We start from the raw sequence: 16194 nt of genomic DNA on the forward strand, positions 1-16194 counted from the left end.
TTATTGCTGTCATATACATTATTGGGTAGGGGAACTGTCCGTAACCAGACCCCAGAGACCAGACCGACCTCTGGGGAGACAAGCAAAAAAAAAAAAAAAAAAAAAAAAAAAAAAAAGGAAACGAAACGAAACGAAACGAAAGGGGGGGGGGGGGGGCGTTTGAACCCCCGAAACCCCCCTTGCGTACGCGCCTGGGTCCAACATCAATTTGGCGCCCCTAGTTCGAATATCAATTCGGCGCCTCTACATGTAGGTCGATCATCACTTCGGCCCCCCCCCCGTTCGAACATCAATTCGGCATCCCTTCGAACATCATTTCGGCGCCCTCCTAGTTCGAATATCGATTCGACTCCCCCTACTTGTAGGTCCAACATCAATTTGGCGCCCCTGGTTCGAATACCATTTCGCCCCCCCCCCTAGCTCGAGTATCAATTTGGCGCCCCCTAGTTCCAACATCAATTTGGCGCCCCTACGTCGAACATCAATTCGCCCCCCCCCCCCCCGTTCAAACATCAATTCTGCCCCAAGTTCGAACAGCATTTTGACATTCCTTCGAACATCATTTCAGCGCCCTTTTGGTTCTAACATCATTTTCTTTCCTCCTCTTCCTCTTTTTTTCTTCTCGTCCTTCCCCTCTTCTTCTCCACTTTTCTTCTCTTCTTTCCCCCTTTCTTTTTTCTTATCTTCTTCCTTCCCTCTTCCTCTTTCTCCTTTCCCCTCTTCCTCTCTCTTTTCACCCTCTTCCTCTTTTTGTCTCCCCCTCCCCTCCCTTTTCTTCTCTTCCTTCCCCCTCTTCCTCTTTTTTCTTTCTTTCCCCTCTTCTTTTCCCCTTTTTTCTTCCTTTCTTTCCCCTCTTCTTTTTCTTCTTCTCTTCCTCTTTTTTTTCTCCCCCTCCCCTCCTTTTCCTTCTCTTCCTTCCCCCTCTTCCTCTTTCTTTCCCCTCTTTTTCTTCCTTTCTCCTTTTCTTCTCTTCCCTTCCCCTTTTCTTCCCCCTTCTCTCTCTTTTTTCCTCTTCTTTCTTCCCTCTTCCTCTCGTTCCTTTTTTCTCCTTTCCTCTCTCTTCCCCCTCTTCCTCTTTTTTTCTTCTCCCTCCCCCTCCCTTTTTCTTCTTTTCCTTCCCCCTCTTCCTCTTTTTTCTCTTTCTTTCCCTTCTTCCTTTTTCTTTCCCTTCTTCTTTTCTTTCCCCTCTCTTTTTTCTTCTCTTCTTTCCTCCCTCTCCCTCTCTTTTCTTCTCTTCCTCCTTTTCTTTCCCCTCGTCTTCCTTCCCCCTCTTCCTCTCTCTTTTCCCCTCTTCTTTCCCCCTCTCCTCTCTCTCTTTTCCTTTTTTCTTTCCCCCCTTTTCCTCTTTTTTTTTCTTTCTTTCTCTCTCTCTTTTATTTTTAGCCGAAGGGGGGGGGGGGGGCAAGGCCCCCTCGGTCCCTCCCCAAGGATCCGCGCCTGCTCTTTGGTTTGACGGAAGAAACTCAACAGAAAGAAACACTGATGAATTTAAAGGATATGAGGGTGGTTTAATCGCAAAAATCACGTATAATTCAAAACGAGAAATATCCTCGACAACTCAAAATTCGTCCAATATGAACGGAAAGGTATAGCACTTTAATAACAGCAATAAAATGGTACATGTTAAAAATGTTTTTTCCGGATTTAAACAAAAGTCATCTTTTCTCCGTCACATCCATCTGTTTTCTGTCCGTCATAATGATGATATTGCAATATCTTCGATGCTCGATATGCCTCCATCTCACCCAATTTCGGTTCGAGTAGGAACATGAAGCTTGAAAGAACAACAATTCCACCAAATATGTAAAATGGATAATCGTAGCTTCCGGTGACGTCAAAAGCCCATCCTGAAAGAGCAAACACATGCTGATGTGTTATTACAAGTAATTTCAATATCTAATGAATGAAGTAAGCAAAAAAAAACTATGGTGGTGGTAAAGGTACATATATTCGGACTTTTTTCTGATGACTCTTACTGCAGTTGAACATTCAATTATTTACTACTTTCTGATTAGTTTATTTATTATTCAATTCATCATAAGTATCATAATCGCTAGTATAGTTGCTGCCAACAACGTCGTCAAATTAGGATAAATAAAAACATGGGTGTTGTACTTCTGACTGTGGTTTCACCATCACTATCATCACCATCGCCATCATCATCAATGTCATCGTCATCAATTGATAATCTTCGATGGTGTAGACGGTGATTGACCAGGTATTGTCAAGAAACAAGACTCAGTTTGAACATCGGCGGAACCAATTCCGCCTTTTTTTTTTGGGGGGGGGGGGTGACTCGTCAAAACAATTAACTTGACGTTAGACTTTCAAACAATAGACAAATGGTAAAAATCTGAGGGGAAAAAACCCTCTACGTTTACATGCAGAGAAAGCTTCCAATACACAAAGCAAAAAAGTTGGATGGATTGATCTTTCGCATTGTTTCACTTTAGCACATGTTACATTTTATTGCATTTTCTTTGATTTTCATGATTTTACTGTATATAGACCGTGAAAACTTCTTTTTTGGGGGTAAAATTCCGTATTCTTTCTTAATTTTGTTACGTTCACTTTGTCTGCGTCACTGAAAACTGAAAAAAAAAACTTTTACCGATGTACTATAGGTATAATGAAAAGTGTGTAACCTACCGCCAAGGATCGGGCCAACACATCCACCTGTACCATGTGATAGGAATATCAAAGCAATGGCCCTTCCCATGTGTTCTTTGCCTACATACACACGTGACAGGACGACCTCAAGAGCGAAAGTGATGCCACTGGACGCGCCAACGCCGAATGACATAATGGCGTACATCCAATACGTTTTAATTACTCGGTATAACATAACGCATGATCCCAATATCGCCATGCTAATGCCATAGAGGTTTTTAGCTGATATGCAGCCAAAATCAACCAGGAACCCGTATCCCGCTCGACCAACCATGCTTCCGATCCCGATGAGAGATATGAACAAAGAAGCAGTCTGGCTGGTCACACCACGATGGACTAAGCTACCAGGAAGGTGACTGAGGAGGAAATTGAAGCACATGCCGATAGTGAACTGTGATATAACGATGAGGGCAACTCTAAAACTATGTCGCATCAGAGGGACACCTAAAGTGTAGCAGATTCTTGTGCAGGCAGATTCGGAGCTCATCTTAAGGTTCAAGACTTTGACAATGTCGTTGCCATCGGAAACTACACCGTCTTTGTCATCAAGTTCTGTCTTCTTGATTGCACGTCCTTGCGAGTCAAGACGCATTTTTGGACTTCCTCCATGTCCCTTGTCATTGTCTAGCTGTTCATAGTGATCACATACCTTGTGATTATCTAGTTGATTTGTCGAGTCGTCACTAACGCTTGGTATAATCTTTGAGTACCCTTGTAGAGTTCCTCCGTTTGAAACAGAAATCGAGCTACCTATCATGGTCTCCATGTGGGTTATTTGGTCGTCAAGACAATCCTGGGACCGATTACAAGACATTCGTCGTAGAGGGCGTCTCTTCTTCATGACAGGACGCAGGAGCATGCCACTGACTATCACTTGGCCCATGATTCCCGAGGAAAGCACCATAGCGCCTCTCCATCCGTAATGGTCGATCAGGTACTGGGTTAATGGCGGTAGGACGACCACGCCAAGAGAGGTACCAACAGAAGTTATGCCCCAAACTGTGGTGTAGTTCTTGTCAAAGTAGGAGGCGACTGCCAAGGAACATCCCGGGTAGGGTGATCCTGAGAAAAATCCTGTAAATAAGCAACATAAATTTTAATAAGCTCCATGCATCCATGGCTGAGCTGGCCTACAAATTTGCAGTTACTTTCACACCAAGGAAACCCGATCAATGATATGTCATTGGTAATAACATAGTAACGTATGATGATGACTATGCCGGTGTTACAATGATGACATGCCGTGTCAGTAGCATTAATTCACCATGAATTCTGATTTTGTGTGGATACTCAAGATAATTATTATTAAGTCACATTTAAAGCGTTTTTGGAGAACGGATCAAAGTCTTAACTTGTAGAGTTGTTTTGGGTTACTTTTCTGGTGGTGATTCCACTTCGTTTACTACACAATTGAAAAACAGGAGAAAAGAAGATGCATCAAAGGTGTACTGGTGAACGGGGTACCCATCTCTTCTTTACACATATGAGATATATCCCAGGGTGGATTTCATTTGAATCTAGCAAAACTCTTCGATGGGACCCGGAGTTTGATCCAGAAAACGAGCACCCTTGAGAATTCTCATTGCTCATTTAACACATCATCTTATGCTTTTGGCATCATTGATACCAGTGTATTTGTGTTTTATTTTGGTGATAAGAAATAAGACCAAAAGATTAATCAAATGTACGAGGGGACGTTCGATCCCGGTTGTAGGATGTCCCCGGTTGATAGGTATCCTTACATGTAGGGTATTATAGGCACTCTTACACACACCATAATAAAAACACAAGAGTTACCGGTTACGATTCCAAATGTGAATCCTAGTAGTATCCGGGAAGACGTGAAACTACTGACGAACATTGCAAGTGCAGCAATGAAACCGCTAACCACAACCACGGTTCTGTAGCCGACTCGGTTGACAACAGTTCCGGATAGACCTCCTGCTCGTGTGGTTTCATTGAAATTTGAAGAAAAAAAATGCAATCGAAGTTAATGATGGGGGGAAGGGGAGAGGGGAAAGAGAGATAAGAGAAGGAAAAAGGGGAAAGGGGGATGTGAAAGAAATACAAGAGAAAAGAGGAGAAAAGGGGAAGAGAAGGGAAAGGGAGAGGGGGAAATAAAAGAAAGATGACAAGGAGAGCAAGAGATGGAACAGAAGCAAAAGTAAGACATGATGGTGATGAAAAAAGTTGCATCGACCAGTCGACTTTAATCTTGCCAAGTCGACTTACACAAATTTTTATGTCAACAAGACGAACTAAGTTATCTTGTCAAATCGAAAAGATTTATGTCGGCATGGTAATCATATAAGTCGATTTAGCAACTATATCAACATACAGGTTTTAGTAAAAATTAAGAGGCTTTTATAGGAGGAAATTATAATTTGTTTAACAAATTTTCGGCATTACTCCCATTTGTTTAAGATCAGTATGCTCGATCTGTAATGAAAATCATAAGATCAGTATGCTCGATCTGTATGAAAATCATAAATCATAAGTCAGAAAAAAATCCATTACAGATCGAGCATACTGATCTTAAACAAATAGGAGTAATGCCGAAAATTTGTTAAACAAATTATAATTTTCTCCTATAAAAGCCTCTTAATTTTTACTATCTAGTGTCCACGGCGGACGGCATTTGAACAGTAATGAGTCAGAAAGAAGAGGATCGAGGGTATTTGAATTCCAGTTCATCGTGGCTTAGCCGTGAACCAGAATAGCCTGGTTTTTGAGTCGCTGCCCGGAAAGCAGTAGATGGCAGGTTCGAATCCCACTGGTTCCAATTTTTTCTGACTTATGATTTATGATTTTCATTATAGATCGAGCATACTGATCTTAAACAAATAGGGGTAATGCCGATTTTCATTACAGATCGAGCATACTGATCTTAAACAGATAGGAGTAATGCAGAAAATTTGTTAAACAAATTATAATTTCCTCCTATAAAAGCCTCTTAATTTTTACTATCTATTGTCCACGGCGGACGGCATTTGAATAGTAATGAGTCAGAAAGAAGAGGATCGAGGGTACTCGAATTCCAGTTCATCGTGGCTTAGCCGTGAACCAGAATAGCCTGGTGGTTGACTCGCTGCCCGGAAAGCAGTAGATGGCAGGTTCGAATCCCACTGGTTCCAATTTTTTCTGACAAGTCAACTTGGCAAAATAAGTATCTTTCAATGTCTACATGCAAGGTTTCAAATTCGACCTGGCTAGATAACGTATCCCGCCATGTCGACATACATGTACATGTAATTGGGCCAATTAAGATTTTAGAAGGCTCCGTACGGAGGTGATTTATTGAAACATTAATTTATTCAAATGTATTGAACATGCTCGCCAAATGACAAGACCGGCTGGAAATTCTATGTCGAAAATCGTTGAACCGGAACAGCAATTTCGTTCTATAGTTTCAGAGCAGATAGAAAATGCAAGTTGCATCGTTTGTCCAGAATCAAGGACTAATCTCTTGTTTCGATTCACCGCCGGGTTTTCGAAAGGACTACATCATTGCCAAGGGCGCCGGAAGCGGGGGGCAGGGGGGGCACTTGCCCCCCCCCCCAAAGAAAATTTTGGGGGGGCAAAACGAGATTTTGCCCCCCCCAATGTGCCCCCCCTAAAAGTAGAAAAATGATATTATTTAAGGACAAAAGTAAACGATGAAGGCACTTTTCTGCCTAAGAATTGTCATTTCTTTTGTCAAAAATGAAAAAATTTCGCCCCTGACGGGGCAATTACACATCTTAGTAAGCCTTGCGTCTTTTGACGAACATGTCCCTCTGTGAAACATACCTTTGATAAGCCCCTTTTCCATCTTATTACAGTGTGATAACGTTTAACCTTTTAAACCCCCATTCCACAGAGAACAAGACCGCTGGAAGACCTTTGAAAGACCACGAATTTTGGTTGATCTTTCAGAGGTCTCTCAATGAACCTACAATGGTCTTTGAGGTCTTATGCGAGTCCTGACAAATCTTTCAGTGGTCTTCGTGGTCTTCATGGGCTCCAAAACCTTTTGAAACGGTTCAAAACAGTCTTACAACGGTCTTACAGGAAAATTGTCTTTCAGTGGTCTTTCAGCAGTCTTTCAGCGGTCTTTCGATGAACTTTCAAAGTCTTCATAGTCTTTCATTGATCTTTCGGCAGTCTCTCAAGATATTTGCGGAGATCAATGTAAGACTCATGAGAGATTATTGAAAGATCATTGAAAGACCATTGGAAGACCAGGCAAAGTCCATGGAAAGAATTCAGAAAGATCACTTATTGCATAAAAGATCTCTGAAAGACCATTGAAAGGTCTCGAGAGGACTAGTCTAAGACCAGTGCGACAAGAAATATCCATCAGTCTTTCAGAGTTCTTTGAGGGGTCTTTCTGAGCCATTCCACAGAGATGACAAATTTCATTGATCTTGAAAACCGCTGTAAGACCTCACCAATTTAAGTCTTTCAGTGGTCTTTCCATGGTCTCCGTTCTGTGGAATGGGGGCCCGGGGGGCCACTTCCATTCACGAGTGGATACCATGCGCGACCATGGGGTCTCGAAAAGCACCCTAAACACGTAATTTCCATATTCTGAAAATGCACCCCTTAACAAGTATTGGCGTGTGAAACCATACCCTTAACAAGCATTGGAAACAAAACGATACTCTTGGCAAATATTCCCTGAAATGAACCCCTAAACAAGTACAGGAATGTATTATTGTTACGGGTCCTTCGGTTGTCGGCTTTACCTTATTTGGGTTTAGTACGACCCCACCTTCTACACCTCGCGCAAATCGTACTCTAAACACGAACAGTTGGGGCAAAAACGACATCCTTTATAAAACATTTTAATTTTGTTTTATCATTCCCGCAAATTCGACCCTAAACACGTAATTTTCCTAGCGAAATAGATACCCTTTTTTCATTATTTTTGTGTTTTTGACACCCTTATCACGTTACGTACGTAACGTGCCCTATCGTGAAAAGGGCATCCTTTTTACGTGTTTTTTGGTCGCGCATGGTATCCACTCGTCAATGTAAGTGCCCCCCCCCCCGGACTAAAAAAATTGCATGCTGGCTGTGTCGGATAACAAACGCGCGGTCGCCCAGAAACGCTCAGACCGGGGTTGTGTTTCATCAATATTTTCGTCCGACAAGTTGTAAGATCTGACAACTTTCCTGTATTCTGATTGGTTGAGAAGCATTGTTACCATAGTAACTGTCGGATAAAACGTCCTACAAGTCCTTTCATGAAACGCTCCCCGGACCCGATATCACCAACGGGCGTGAACGCTAGTTACTCGAGCAACATATGGAATCTGGAAATAGCTGTAAAACCGAAAAGTTTAAAGAGTTATAGAGGATTGAGTAGTTGCTTATTGGATAAATGAGAAGATGATAGCTTGAGTCGGCGAATGGAGTGCAGAGCAGGAGTACTCATCTATCAACTAATCAAGCCTCTTCTTCAACCTTTTCTGGTTTACTGTCTTTATCAGGACTACGCTCGTTTGAACAAAAAATTACTCGACTATCAACTGTCTACTTCCTCCTATCAATTTCACTTCTTCCTCTATCCACTTTTTTCGAAAACTCCACATGGTGTACCGTCAACCACATTCGATGTTGGAATGTAATTTTTTTTCTAAATAATGTTACATAATGTACATTATGAACTGCCGTAGTTTGTTAGTTCATGATTATTTACAAATGAATATTTCCTGGAATTTGATATTCATCATTTACTAGATTATGGTCACATTTTCCCCAGAAAATATGTAAAGAAAAAAGAAGATTTTGAAGGGGTCATCCAAAAGTGCTTCCCAGCCATACAAAACATGCCAAAGGAAACACATAAATCGAGTAATGTTTTAAATTTTCAGAAAAGTTTTAAACTGTTAGACAATAATAAAGCAGGTCATATTTCTTTTTCCTCCAGTTACAAAATATGAAACGTTTTGCCTATGCATGGATAATCAGGGACTCTCTCAAATGCTGAGGTCAGAAATGATTTAAATAGAATGGGGATTTAAGCGCTTATCGTCGTCTGCCACGTCAGAACAGTATGACATTTTGAATTTAAAAAGACATTCATTAGAATGTATTTTGTTTCTGTTGTTACGCTTCTTCTGCTTAATACACTCCTTGAAACTTATAATAATTGTGCTCTCTCGCGTCGTCCGTGTATGTAAATGTACATAAATAAATATTTCTGAAAGGATATTGCATGAAAAATGTAATTTCTGGTATTTTGAGTCAATATAAGCGTATTACGTAATAAAATTATCAGACACGAAAACCACATTCCGAATTAAGCGATCGTTTTGCGCGTAGATTTCATAGGTTCTCATAAACTCTGAGTATATAGTCTTTCGTAGTGAATTCTATGTTTAATTCTCAAGAAATTTATTTTTGAATTATCTTAGAAACGCAACATTTAAACTCCATTTTTACACAAAGTCCTTACCGTGGGGGGGGGGGGGTCCCACGCCCTCTCCCCCTCGATCGCTTCGGTATCTCACACTGTCAAAAATATTGTGCCCCCTTCGGGATTTTGCCCCCCCCCCAAAAAAACTGAAAGTGTTCCGGCGCGCCCGATCGTTGCCCTTTGTCATTTGACAATACATTTACTATGTTCGTAAATCCTCCGTACGTCGCCTATCGAAAATTCCATTTTAATGTCAACGTAGAACCCACCGACATGATAAAACAGCACAACCAGACTCGCGATTGCGCTGATTTCTGCCATGGAACAGCCGAAATAGTCTCTCAACGGTGTTAAGTAGAGCCCTGTAGTCGACAAACACCCATCTGCGAAGAAAATAGTAAAAAACGATGCGAAGACGATTACCCACCGCCTGTTCCTCTGCCAGCCCGACATCTCCGGGAGAAATGGTAACGATTCTCCGACAGTGTTGGTTGGTCTTTGGCTTCTTCATATAAAAGCGATGCATGTAAAGAAAACAAAATACATTTGCAGGTTTATGTGCTTTAAAAAGGTGTATGAAGTAGGCCTAATTCAAATTCTAAAGTTATTTCAGCCAGTGACAGAAAACAGCTAGTACTTCATGTAACATAAAGTTTGAATTAAAGTGGGAATCAACTAAAGGAAAGTGTAGTTGGGCAGGAACTGTGACTGAAGATTATTAGAAAGCAAACAAAAAACTGTACAGAAAACAGAATTTTACGGATAAAAACATTTCGGGGAAAAAAAATCTAAATATGAGCTACAAACGATCCTCACCTCACATTGTATACAAATTTGTTCCAATGAATTGGTTAATTTGTAGGACTTAAATGAGGGCAGGTAGACACGCGATCGTTACACTGTAACCCATTAAATGAAAATATGAACAATTGAAGATCCCGACTCTCGTTAACTTTAAAATACTAGTTTATGAACATCTCATTACCACTGCATTTGCTCTTTAATCTATCACTATGAAAATAGATACTATGATATAATTATCAATGATGAATAAGGATGTTCTATTTCGACATCCTACAATATGTACACGTGTCCAGATAATAGAGAGATTTTGCAACCCAATAAGCAGACGCTTTCTATGGAACGTATAGAGAACCTATTGTCGAAATTCCTTCATGACAAAGTAGCCTTTGTCAAAAATTGGTGAATTAATTAAAACATCAGTGTCGTCTTGGACTTTGGACAAAACGGCATATTTGCAATTGTTCGACAGTTTCGAATCTTAGGATGATCTGGGGTCCTTAACACAAAGCGTAGGAATGATCGTAGACATATTTTTCTACGATCGATTCAATTGACTACAAAGAACACATTGACTTCAATTGAACACATTTTTTATGAGACCAAGACAATGTACTCTGAACAGTAGATTAAGAGAATTTAAGTTTAAAATGTTGCACGGCATTGCTTATACAAATCATCACTTGTTCCGTTTTAAAATCTCACAAAATAACATTTGTTGTTATTGTAAAAAAACAGGAGAGTGATAAGAAAAACGATTATGCGCCATCATCCATTTTTTCTAATATAACTTATCTCTTTTAGGGGAATTATATGCCAATATACTTCCCCTTTGTAGAACCAACTTTATCGAGCAAACCAACTTTAGCTATGATCTCGTTGCTCTGCACTTTGAAATAACAATACTGTAGGAGAAGATGAATTACATGTAGGAAATTTAAAAAAAAATCCAACCATAGCTATCATAAAATCTAACGAATTGTATAATCGTCAAAGTCCCTATTTAAAACAGAACAAATCCAAATTGAGCATTCTGTTCTTACGATCTATGAAAATCAAATAGTATACGGGATACGAACCTTAATACGAATCTTTGAAATTTCGGGGAGACCAAAGTCCATGAAAACGGTCAGTCCTGAAATGTTGTTTGCTGACTGAAGGCTGTGATATTATGGCGGGGGTACTGATTGCTCGGACAATAAAAACAACTTATAGGCCTATCAATGGCTAAATGTATGTAAGAGGGGTGACATGCAAATGCCGTCTAATTTGAATAAACTCCTAGCTTCGGCAACAGATGACGCGTTCCAGTCGTAATCAACTATCCACCAATCAAACACTTTCCCGTAGTTCCGAATAATATGAATTATCTCTAAACAAGTGCTATCGAGAAGGAACACGAGGGGAATTCATGCCCTGATCAGAATGTAACATACATTGTTCTTTAAAATTCAGAGATCGAGAGGGGGATCAGGGGAGGGGGGGGGGGGAGCTGGCTTGAAAGGCGCAATTGAAATTTGTATGTAAAAATGCCATTAAAACAGAAAAGTGCCCCCCCCCCCCTCTTTGAAAGAGAAGACCTTTTTTTTGCTAATCAAATTTTTCCTCGAGAAAATGCCCCCCTCCCCCACTAATAAAAAATCCTGGATCTACCCCCTGCCTGGGGTATGAACTCGTGAGCACCGGTTCGGTTTGATAATCTGCTTCCGATAATTGGATTGCAATAAACAAGTACCGTTCAGCATAATTATTTACTTACTGCGCATGAAGGGTACTTAGCTTTAATAAAATTGCTTCAATGTAAAGATTTGACGGGGAAGCAACCTGGTTGTGTGTGACATGTGGTAATCAGGGGTCATTATACAACTCCCAAGAATGTTCTGTTATCTGAATGGTCAAAATCGGATCACATGATATTCAGCAAATTGCACTAACGCATCCAAAATGCACTATCCTGCACTCTGACGTCATACAAAAAGTACTATCCCGCACTCTGACGTCAGAGTGCAGGATTGGTGGTGATTTTTTACCAGATTGCTAAGAAAGCATGAATGCTTGTAAGCAAGCAACCAGAGGACCGACGGCTTAAGGTCCTCTCCGAATGACCTGGTACTGAGGATTAATGCCTTCCCAAAGGGCACTAGCGCACCAAGTGGGAATCGAACCCGGGTCACCGGAATACGAATCCCCCGCTCTGCCGACTGAGCTATTGCGAGGTCTAAAATTATGTAGAATAATCTAGAATTTAGATCAAATACATGTATAACATTAGGGGCAAGTCAGTAACAAGGGGAGGGGATTGTATAAAACAAACAATGCACGCATTCTTGTTCATAGAAGACCTAAATGATGAACTCTGTGCTCGACTCGCCAAATGGATATACCGCACTCGGTCTTCATGGTCCTGCAGACCTCGATGCGGTTTATCAATTGGCTCTTCTCGCACATCGTTCATTATTTGGCACTGCATGCACGCGCTTACGTACACTATTTATATAATATTCATCGTGGATACGTACGATATGGCTCAGATACTGCATGTATATTATATGTTCATATATTTTTATCTTATATTTTAAATTTATATTCATCTACCTTTTAAAAAAATAACATTTTAACTCCCCTCCATGGCTATATTTTCCCTCTGGAGAATATTTTCCCTCAGCGCTGCGCACTTCGGGCAAAATATAATCCCTTGGGAAAAAATACAACTCCGTCGGGGAGAGAAAATGTTATATTCAAACTCTGGGTATATAGGCAATATCTGTATAATATCCAATCAGAGTGAAAGTTGCCTCAGAATGATTTTAATCGAGAATGAAATTGAATTGAATTGATTAGTTGTGGCTACTGGCCACTAGCGTACCTAAAGGCGGGGGGGGCGGGGGGCAGACTGCCCCCCCCCCCCCTGATGATCCACAACTGATCCCTGACGAGACACAAGTGGCTCCCTCTTTTCAACTTAAAGACCTTTGTTTTGTTTTTTGTTTATTTTTTTTTGCTTGTAATTTTTTTCTAGTACGTAATCCTTCATTTGTGGTTAAAGACTTTATTTTGCCTGTCGACTTTTTAGCGGACGAATTCCCCCCCCCCCTTTGAAAATCCTGGGTACACCACTGCTAATGGTAGTTTTATTCTTCTCGGAGTGATCATCAGGCCGATAAAGAACAAATAAAATAGATTACTTAAATTATTGCCCCCTCCCCTTTTCTTAGCTTTCGAATCTGCTTTTTCTTGTTAGTAATTAATCCAAATATCTCTAACGAAATGTTCCACACCAAAGTGTATAGTAAACAGCGGCAAAGAATAAAGAATATGACTATTTGGCATCTATATAATTTTATATTCAAAGGTGTTTGATGGCTTACCCGACAATGCTAATCAATTGCATACATACCAACATTCAAAGGAACCGCGTGTCACCGACCTCTGAGAGATGTTGGGGTAAAGTACAAGCTTATTATTGATTTACATTAAACATTTATTTACATAATATTTCCTTGTCGATGATTACCACAGACGTGACATTTGTGAAGCTGAAAAAGCAAATTGTGGGTGAATGGAGTTGATCGCGGGAACGGGATAAGAAAAGAAAGTGTCGTGTGCTCGAATCCCCCAGCCACCGGGGTGTAGCTAATCTAAATGTGCTGCACTTACCTTAGGTTGGGTAAAAAGATACCTAAAGGGAAGTTATTCCTTCAAATGCTGAAGCAATATAAATGACAATAAACCTAACCCTGACCGGTTATAATTTCCAAAGTCCCTTTTGGGAGCACATAGAGACGTATATGCGTGCTATGGCCGTGGTGGTGGTGTGAGCAAAAATGGCAAAACACCCCCAATAAAGTGATAATAATAATAATAAATAAATAAACAAATGAATAAAAAAATGTCCCTCTGACATACGGCTTAATTAAATAAACAATTCCAAAGTGTCTTCACAGATAGTGAAATCCCAACCATGGGACACACCAGGGGATTAGTTAACTTTCCATTACCAAAGAAGGCATTGAGAACTTGAAGGAAGACAAATCACCGGGACCTGATAAAATTCCTCCCTGGTTCATTAAGATAGGTGCAAAGGAGCTAGCATCAACCTTGCAAGACCTGTTTTCGTCTTCCATTGACTCTGGTAATGTTCCTATGGATTGGAGGAGCGCCAATCTAGCCGTTATCTTATCTTATCTTCAAGAAAGGAAATAGGAAAGATGCAGCTAACTACAGATCAGTCTTCCTGACGTCTGTTATTTGTAAAATTATGGAACACATAGTACATAGTCAATTTAGGAAGCACTTGGAGAACCAAAATGTTTTGTCTGGCAACCAACATGGCTTTAGAGCTAAGGAATCTACGGAAACTCACCTAATCCTCACCACTCATGAAATCAGTTAAATGATAATAAATTGGTTGATGTAGCACTTCTGGACTTTACAAAGGCTTTCGATAAAGTCCCCCATCAAAGACTCATCACTAAACTGAAGTATTATGGTTTGGATGGCCAAATATCAGCCTGGGTCAAGAACTTTCTTAGCGGACGATCTCAGCAGGTGATTATTAATGGTAAGGCTCGTCATCGGTGCCTGTATCATCTGGTGTACCACAAGGGACCGTCACCGGCCCACTTTGGCTCCTCCTCTACATCAACGATCTACCGAAGAACCTATCCTGCCACACAAGGCTGTTCGCAGATGATTGTATATTGTATACGCCTGTAACAGCAGACCAGAAGTCAAGGGTGCTCCATAGCGAATTAAATCTGCTGGAAAAATGACAGGACTTGTGACTGAACGATAACTATTGGGAAAAGACACCCACCTCACCACAAATACAAGGTTTGCAGTCAGGAGCCTCAAGTGCCGACACACATCCTTACTTGGAGCTCCATCTTTCGAACACCCAGAGCTGACACCTACATACCAAATATGTCTGTAACAAGGCACAGAGTGTTCATAACGTGATCATACGAAATCTTTGGGGGATGTAATAAGGAGGTCAAATCAACTGCATACAAATCCCCTAAGACCCATCCTAGAATACGCCTCTGCTGCATTTTTTATGTTTTAAATCATATTTTATTTCTTCCTCATATCACAATATAACATGAGGTCATTATGCTACGATACTGCAACAAATAACAATCAGAAATTGATGTATAAAGTTTAATTTCCTCTTTTTTTTTATTACAGGAAATAATTATACATAAATAAAACAAATAATGATCTTACATAAATCTCTTGAAGTGTCCGATGTAAAATCCCGAAGTGATGATACTATATCCAAGTAATAATCCAAATGATAAAATCCCAGTTGACTGGCGAAAATTCACAATGATGGCGATGATGAAACTGATGTTGAAGTCCGATGAATAATAAGTCACTGCAACGAGTTGAAATGTCCGTGAAGACGATGTTGATGATGATTAACAGTCAATTTCAGCAATCCATGGGTTGAAGCGTGTTCATTGAACAGGTTGATGATGTTGATGATCTCGATGAGAACTGATAATTTCTCAAAATAACTGCAAACAGTTCATTGATGCATAAACTGCTCTGATCTGATCTGGTGAAGTGATCTCATATGATGTGATGTGATCTCCTGCTCTCATATGATGTGATGATCAAGTGATCTAATATGATGTGATGTGATCTCCTGCTCTCATATGATGTGATGTGATCTCCTGCTCTCATATGATGTGATGGTGTGATCTAATATGATGTGATGATCATCTTGAAAAATCTGCAGCTTTTATACTAATTACAAGTGTTCTAGATCATTCTCAAATTTCGACTAATCTACAAGCTTCTAGAATTGTCTTCCAAAAGAACTTTCTCCTTTCAGGAGCAGTCAAAATCCAGAACACTCTTGAATGACCTCATTGAAATCAACAGTGTAAACAAAATACCTAAGCCTATTCATTTCCACTACCAATACAATTCTATTGTTTGGCTTTTCCTTATTCAACAATAAAACTCCTTGGCCTTTTAATAGGCAAGGCCTGCATAATAAAAAGACATTCTTGAATGTTCTTTACAATTCTTGGCTATCCTTAAAGGGAAATAACTAATAGATGAATGTAATTGCTTTTAAATTCTTCTACAATTATTCTTATATATAACACCTCCCCCACCGGGGAAAAGAAAGCTTTACCGTAGTAAAGGTTTCTTTAAGATTATTTTTTTCTTTTAACTGTTCAAAGTCATCTTGATAAATCATTTACAGTTATCGTGTACAAAGATATAGTACTTAACGAACATGTTAAAATAAATGAACATCAAAGATGTTTTCTTCAAATGACACACTTGGTCAAAATCATGAATAA

The 16194-nt window shown here is 40.1% G+C and overlaps 1 protein-coding gene across 1 annotated transcript; it reads right to left on the bottom strand.

Annotated features, from left to right (window-relative positions):
• Positions 1-1493: 1493 nt before the first annotated feature.
• Positions 1494-11268, bottom strand: LOC121429838 (monocarboxylate transporter 12-B-like). The gene is made up of 5 exons (XM_041627083.1): positions 10954-11268; positions 9343-9578; positions 4468-4611; positions 2650-3744; positions 1494-1847 (listed from the first exon to the last, which is right to left on the bottom strand). Exons 2-5 carry the CDS (start codon positions 9524-9526, stop codon positions 1645-1647), a joined length of 1626 nt encoding a protein of 541 aa, XP_041483017.1. The 5' UTR covers positions 9527-9578; positions 10954-11268; the 3' UTR covers positions 1494-1644.
• Positions 11269-16194: the final 4926 nt, after the last annotated feature.

This window comes from Lytechinus variegatus, chromosome 16 (genome assembly GCF_018143015.1).
Source record: "Lytechinus variegatus isolate NC3 chromosome 16, Lvar_3.0, whole genome shotgun sequence".
Taxonomy (NCBI): Eukaryota; Metazoa; Echinodermata; class Echinoidea; order Temnopleuroida; family Toxopneustidae; genus Lytechinus; species Lytechinus variegatus.

Coding starts and splice junctions, on each gene's coding strand:
- LOC121429838 (XM_041627083.1), bottom strand. CDS start 9,526: ATGTCGGGCTGGCAGAGGAACAGGCGGTGGGTAATCGTCTTCGCATCG. Junction 4,612..9,342: donor TGTGCTGTTTTATCATGTCG/GTGGGTTCTACG, acceptor CCACACGAGCAG/GAGGTCTATCCGGAACTGTT. Junction 3,745..4,467: donor CACATTTGGAATCGTAACCG/GTAACTCTTGTG, acceptor GCTTATTTACAG/GATTTTTCTCAGGATCACCC.